Source organism: Helianthus annuus, chromosome 17, assembly GCF_002127325.2.
Source record: "Helianthus annuus cultivar XRQ/B chromosome 17, HanXRQr2.0-SUNRISE, whole genome shotgun sequence".
Lineage (NCBI taxonomy): Eukaryota > Viridiplantae > Streptophyta > Magnoliopsida > Asterales > Asteraceae > Helianthus > Helianthus annuus.
The window spans coordinates 122,494,844-122,502,286 of NC_035449.2; the positions used below are offsets into that span (position 1 = coordinate 122,494,844).

The 7,443-nt window shown below is 35.4% G+C and overlaps 1 protein-coding gene across 1 annotated transcript; it reads right to left on the bottom strand.

Annotated features, from left to right (window-relative positions):
- Nucleotides 1-4,732: 4,732 nt before the first annotated feature.
- Nucleotides 4,733-7,211, bottom strand: LOC110926475 (putative F-box/LRR-repeat/kelch-repeat protein At1g11620). Its single transcript, XM_022170241.2, has 2 exons — nt 7,022-7,211; nt 4,733-6,090 (listed from the first exon to the last, which is right to left on the bottom strand). The coding sequence occupies exon 2, from the start codon at nt 6,046-6,048 to the stop codon at nt 4,912-4,914; it is 1,137 nt and encodes a 378-aa protein (XP_022025933.1). The 5' UTR covers nt 6,049-6,090; nt 7,022-7,211; the 3' UTR covers nt 4,733-4,911.
- Between the last annotated feature and the right edge of the window lie 232 nt (nt 7,212-7,443).

Here is a 7,443-nt window from a genome sequence, read left to right on the forward strand (position 1 = left end):
TGAATGCCAAAATTTGAAGTGGATTTTGAAGCATCATATGTATGGTGCTATTGACACAAACACTATCTCCGGTGCGAACGAAACAACGCTGGGCACTGATACCAAGAGGAAGATCGACCTCGATCTTTCTCCATGAGTAATTTGAGAAGGAGAAAATCATAATCTCAATTGTAGTAGGTTTAAACAATTCAACATCAACGTACAAAACCTTGTGTTCATTACTTAGTTCATCGAACCCAAACAAGTAATAATCACACTTGTTTTCATCAGTGTAATTCCGTAAGGGAACAGGAGGATCAGGGAGTTTGAAAAACTTATGTGTGGTAGGGTTAAAAACAAAAGCATACAGTTTACCACAAAGACTATCCCGGGAAGTAAAACATACTAACCCGTTCAAATGTTCGACAAATTTATGGGCTGCGTCGAAGACAGTGTTGTCGAGTTTCACGAGATTAGCGACTGATCCACCATCATTAGCACCGGAGAAGAAGTATCGTATGCCATTGGATGAATCGCGAGCAGTAAAAAATAAAGCGGTGGTACGGGGGGCAACGGTGGAGTGGAGTTTGTGGAATGATGGAGCGGAGATGAGCGATAGCCATGGTTTAGAGACAGATTTGAATCGGAGGATGGATTTCACGGGGATTCTGGAAAGGATATCTTCGATTATTTCCTCAGGGAATGAATTTTGGCTTTCTACGCCGATCGATCATCCGATTGTTCGTCTTCTAGGGTTTCCATCTTCAATCGGTTAAAAAAGGGGAATCGATGCAGGGGAATCAAAGGTTTTTCAAAAGCCCCGTACGACTTCCACATCTCTGATCTCTGTTGTATCTTATTTCCACACCATTTTATACTCTGGGTGTTTGGCCTAGCTTTTTTTTTTTTTGGCTTATGATTATATTTTAAAATAAACTATATTTACCACCCGCCGCAATGCGGGGGGGGGGGGATTCAATAGTTATATATCATGTTAGAGAAAAAGCAAATGTTTCTCACATGACCACGGGCCTGTGTGTAAAACTGAGAAAAAAATAACTAAGTCGATCTCTGACTCGCACATTGCGACAAACCTATCAAATGGGGAAAAATAGATGCGCTGCGATAGACATGTTAAACAGGAAAAAAATGAAAAAGCGTTGAACCCCACACGCACGTTGCGGCGTGTTAAGTCGGAAATTTAGAACGACACGTTAAACATAGAACTTATGAAAGATGAAAAGTATATAAGAGACTAAAGTTGAAAGTATAAAAAATGTTGAGATTAAATTGCAAAAGATGAAAAGTTTTGGATTGAAAGTAAAAAAAAAAATTAAAGGGGTTAAATTGTAAAAGATAAAAACTTTTGAATTAGAAGTGAAAAATCAAATTAATCAAAGGGGTTAAAATACCAAAGATTGAAACTTTAGACTTAAATTGCCAAAGATTGAAACTTTAGAGTTAAAAAAAGAAATCAATTAAACAAAAGAGATAAATTGATTTAGTTAAATTGATGTTTAATATTATTATTATTATTTAATAAAAGAGAAAATAAGAAAATAAGGGTGAGAAATTATCAGAGAATGACACGTGTCCAAAAAGGATTTTTGTTTATTAGTATAGAAAGATTATAGCTTAGCTTAGTATAATTTGATAAACTTTTTTTAAGTGTTTGAATTAGTTTATGGCTTATTTTTTATTATTTGCCCTTAGACAAATAAACTTCTTCAAATAAACTAAAAAATCATCTTCAAGTAAGTAAGCTTATTCAAATTAGCTTATATAAGGTAACTAGGTTATAACCCCGTGTATTACACGAGTCGAATAAATTAATTTTATATACTAAATAATAAAACAATATATCTTTAAAAACCTCTTTTATTGCATGGGTTGAATAAATATAATTTTATGTATTAAATAATAAAAAGTCATATCTATCAGAACCATATTGTACGGGTTGAATAAATATAATTTTATATACCAAATAAAAAAGTTATATCTTTAAAACCGCTTGTTTTACACGAGTTGAATAAATGTAATAGTGTTTAGCAAATAATAAAATAATACATCTTTAAGAAACCTCATTTATAACACGGGTTGAATAAATGTAATTTTATATACCAAATAATAAAAAAGTTACATCTTTAAAAATAATGTGTATTACACGGGTTGAATAAATGTAATTTCTTTTACTAAATAATAAAACATATATATCCTTCAAAAAAACCCGTGTATTGTACGAATTAAATAAATCTAATTTTATATATCAAATAATAAAAAGTTATATCTTAAAAAACCTCATCTATTACACGGGTCGAATAAATGTAATTTTGTATAGTAGATAATAAAAAAGGTATATCTATAAAAAACCACGTGTATTACACGGGTTTAATAAATCTAATTTTATATACCAATAATAAAAAAGTCCTATCTTTCAATATACTAATGGATAATACTCGATACACGATGCATATGGTGATTGTGAAGATGATTCTTGAAAAGAAGATATGTTATTCAAGAAGCAAATCAACATCTATTTGAGTGATAAAATGTTGGTACCAATTCCGAAAATTGATTTATAAATTATGTAATAAAATTGATATAATAATTTTTTTAGTAATGAAAATACAAATATTTCATGTATTAATACAAAGTTTGGTTTTCGTGATAAATAATTTGTATTATTTAAAAATATCTTAAATTAACAATTTAAATTTTAGAATAATATTTTATTAGAAAAACAAGAAATAAATTCCCCACGTTAGAAAAACAAGAAATAAATAATCTATTTCTTGTTTTTCGTTCAATCGATCATTTAATCATATCCGTGCTCCAACAGGTCCTATTTGACGCTTCCAACGAACCGGTCATTTCATTATGGATTGGAATGGTTGGGTCCCTATAAAGGTAAACATTTTCATGTGGAAGGCGGAGATGAAACACATTCCGACGTTAATGGCGTTGCAAAATAGAAACATGCAAATGGAGTCGCTGATGTGCGGGTTGTGTGACGACCATGAGGAGTCCAACGAACACCATAATTTTTGCGGATTCCCATCAGCCGTGTGGAACCACATTAGTAATTGGTGTGTCGTTCCTCATATTTTCGCTTTTTTGGTTCGGGACCTTTCTTTACACCACAACGCGAGGCTGGGAGGCAGAAAAGAAAAGTATTTCAAGGTATTATCATGACGACTTGTTGGGTGATTTGGAAGATTAGAAACGAAAAGCTTTTCGCAAGAAAATTGGCTACGGTTTCCAAAGCGCTGGAAGATGTCAGAGCTCTCTGATACCCATGGATGAAGAATAGATCTCCGTTTAGTTAATGAATTGGAATAACCGGTGTAATTTTTATTTTTGATGTTCTTGTTTTTGTTCTTGCTTCTTGCTAGTCGCTCCTAATGAAAGTAGGAAGACGATGAAATACCTAATGTCTTTGCCACAACGTCGGTCATCTTGATTCAGCCCGTTTTGACAAAAAGAGTGGGTCGTACCATTACCAATTAGAGGTGCACAAAAAAACCGTATCTGGAACTGGACCCGGTAAAAAAACCCAGAACCGGTTTCTTTAATACACGGGTATTCTATACCCGAAACCGGAATCGACCCTACCCGTAGGGTATAGATAGGGTATGCATTTTGATCTCAATACCTGGGACCGGAACGGATCATACCCGATTAATACCCGAAACCGGACAAGAACCGAAACCAGTACCGATTATACCCGGCTATACCGGATACATGATTCTAATATCTTTCTTTTAAATTTATGTTATTGCATTTGTTTTAATTTTCTTACATTATACAATGCATATTTAATAATAATAAACAAAAATATGAGAAAATAGGGTATAAAATACCGAAAATAGGGTATTTTAATACCCGGTTTCTTAAGAACCAGAACCGAACCCTACTCGAAACCGGACACATAGGTTATGATCTTTTGGTCAAATAACCGGAATCGAAACCGAAACGGTTATAGCAATAACCGGTTCCAACCCCTTAAGAAACCGAAACCAGTTCCAACCGGTTATTAAAAATACCCGGTTTGCACACCTCTACTACCAATGGTTTCAAGGAAGCCATGGTGGGTGGGTCAGTTTGATGGTTTGAACCGATCATTTTATTTTATTTTTTCAAAACATTCTTGTATTTAAAAAAAGTCAGATGATAAATATGTTTCATGTATGAATGTATGATGTATATTAACCTCTACTAAAAAAAATTGTTACATGCAAATTACTCTAGTTTTTTGTAGGTACAACCTACGGTAGAAACTATTTGCATATGATCCTAACATAGTTGTGTATAACAAAAGTTAAATGTCCGGTTCAGTTTACAGGGTTGGTTCCAAGTTCCAAAGCGGACTGAACCATTAAACCACCAGCAAACCGCCAAAATGAACCGTAAACCAAATCTTTTGGTCTCAAATCTGCCAAACACCCTAACAGACTAAAATCTTACAACAAAGACGACGAGCACCATGATTACAGACAACCATAAGATGGTGTTGGAGCTATTATAGATTCGCAGCAGAAAACAGAGGTAAGTCCAGAACTAAACTGAACCAAACCAAACCGACTTTTTCTTAAATATTTTTATTTCTCAAACTTATAGACGATTACATCCGGTTCAACTCCTTTGAAACTGAAGCGGTTTACATTGGCCCGTGTTCTTAGTTCCATTGTTTTATAAGTTTTGGCTCCGGTTCAGTTCAATCCGGTTTAGTCTCCATGAAATTTGACTCGAGCCATAAAAAACAAACCAGTTGCAATAGGCACATCCATTACTAGATCATTAGGTTATTAAGTTGCACACCGCTAAATACATATATAACATCAGTTATTACTAATACTACCATATATATAAACATGAAATATACCTATGATGCAGCATCTCAACAGAGCCGACCTGATAACACGTTACTGCTTATTACCACAACGGTGCAGAATTCTCCAAAGAAACGAGAGTGTTCATATGCGGCAACGCCATTTTAAAACTGAGATTCCCGTCAACCGACACCTCCTCCATTTCCTCTTCCTCCACATCATATTCATAAACCACGTCTCTCGACAGCTTGAACATCACATATCTACCGTTTCTTGCCATGAAAATCGGAACCAGACCCGTTATGTCATAATCCATATTGATGGTGTACCTTTTGACCCATTTGCCTACACATTCATCAGTCTTCAATGTCCAAACCTGAATTCGGTAAACCGTCATTTGAGCAATAAAGTTCAGCAACCCGCAGTTTTCCATTAGTCTATCGTTTGGTCCAGTACTATTAACCGGGAGCGCGTTTCTGACAAACTTTTCTTCGTCTATGTTCATTGAGACAAAGTAATTAACATCATTGTCTCCTGGAAGCCAATACAAGACCCCCGAGACCGCAACTGGTTTGTGACGGAAGTCTCTGAAGAGACCGAACGATGGTACGGTGCAACCCTTCCATGACATTGTCTTTAAGCTCAATATCTCGCTGTCGATGTGACCCATGTCATCAAGAAGCAGATGCACGAGTTTATATTCTTGTGCATGGTTGCTAAACACAAACCCGTACGACTCATCATGTGGTGGAACCATGGTTCCTGGTTTGACCGGAACAAGCTTTCGGGTTGTTGGGTTCAATACTAATAAAGTTCCTGACTTGTTTGTTGCCAAAAGTAGACCGTCACACGTTGCGAGAATATCACCGAACCCGCATATGTTTAAATCACCAACCTTGCTCTTTCTCCTTTTAAACTCCATTGAATAGATTTGACGGTCGCGTGTTTTAGAAGATGATGGCTCAAAGAGTGTAAACGATCCGTTGTTTCCATCGATAGAGAACATATTGGGTCGGGATTCGGAGGAATGTTTTAGAAAGGTAAGAACCGGTTCACACAGACTCATATGAGCTTCGACAAAATTTGGACTGTTAATCAATTTATGCCATGTTTTGCATACGGTACTTAGCTTCACGAGGTCTTTTGCAGGAAGCATGAGAAGAATCTTGAAAATCATGTCATTAGAAAGAACCGGGACCTCATTTGAGGTTGCACATTGCTTCTTTGGTATGCAACTCATCGGCTCGTTTGCAGTTGCACGCTAAACCCGCAATCTATAATTCTAGATATAATTAAACCAAAAAAAAACTGTGTTAATGAACTACATGTTATCGACCCGTTTATTAAACGTCTTCACTCTTTTTTTCCAAATTCCAAACCATTCAAATACTAGCCAATCATTCGATCTACCGATCCTAGACATTTAGCCAAAGGGTGTGTCCCTAACGAATTGATGGCATACAGAGACATAACACACACGCACTAACTATTCAAGATTCTACAACTGTAGGTTCAATCTTATAACGAATTCAACACCTTAGCCCATTCAGCCAATAGGTGTGGGCCCTATATTCCCCCACTTCAAGATTCCTCGTTTCCTACTGCTTAACAAAACTATTAATCACTGATTATCTAGAGTTCAAAACGGGATCGTGTTAAACAGGTCTGTGTCGTGTAACACGGCTATTTTATGCACGTCAGTGTTCATGTTTAAAAGGAAATGAATGACACGGTTGACTAATAGTGTTTGTGTTTAGCACAGCACCTATGTTACTCGTGTCGTGTCTAACCTTTCCTACCGCTTTATAAAACTATCAATCACTGAATATCTAGGCTTCCAAAACACGATAATCACTAATCATGTTAAAAACAGGCCGTGTCGTCGTGTAACACGTCGTGTGCAAGGAAATGACAGGCTTAACTAATTGTGTTCGAGTTTAGCATCTATGTTAATCATGTCATGTCTTTTGGCAGCCCTAAATTAATCACATAAACAGTTTCAAATAAATCAAGCAAGTTTTTAACCTATTTAGCAGTACACAACACATCAAACACACACACACGCAGTAGATTCGATTCATGAACAATTAGACACAAAATTCACACGCAGAAAAGTAGACCGATCTGTGATCAGGATGAAACAGAAACAAATTGACGATTAATTGAAGACATTAATGTAATCGATCGAAGAAGATAATGGATTATACGTATACCTGGTTGATTAGGAGCGAGTGAAGAGAGTAAAGTGAGGGGTAATCAATCATGTTGACAGAATATTCCAAACAACAACGACGATGACTGTCAATGGGGAGATTTCATCTACCAACCACTATGCTTTATAGGGCTAAGGTTTTCCCCTTCTTTTTTTTTTTAATCACATGAATTATGATTTTGTTTACTTGCAGTAGGAATTTTAGCAACACCACCCTATCACCTTTTTTATGTTGTCTACAAATATAAAAGATTTTTTTTATTTGGTTGGTTAAATGCACATTTATTTTTACTTTTCATACCTTCTATCTAAAATTATTATTTTAAAAACTTGTCATGTTTCACCTCTGTACAAATCATTATATTTAAAATGTTTTTTTTCAAAAGGTTAAAAAAAGTTTGTTTGTATGAAAAAAATAATAAG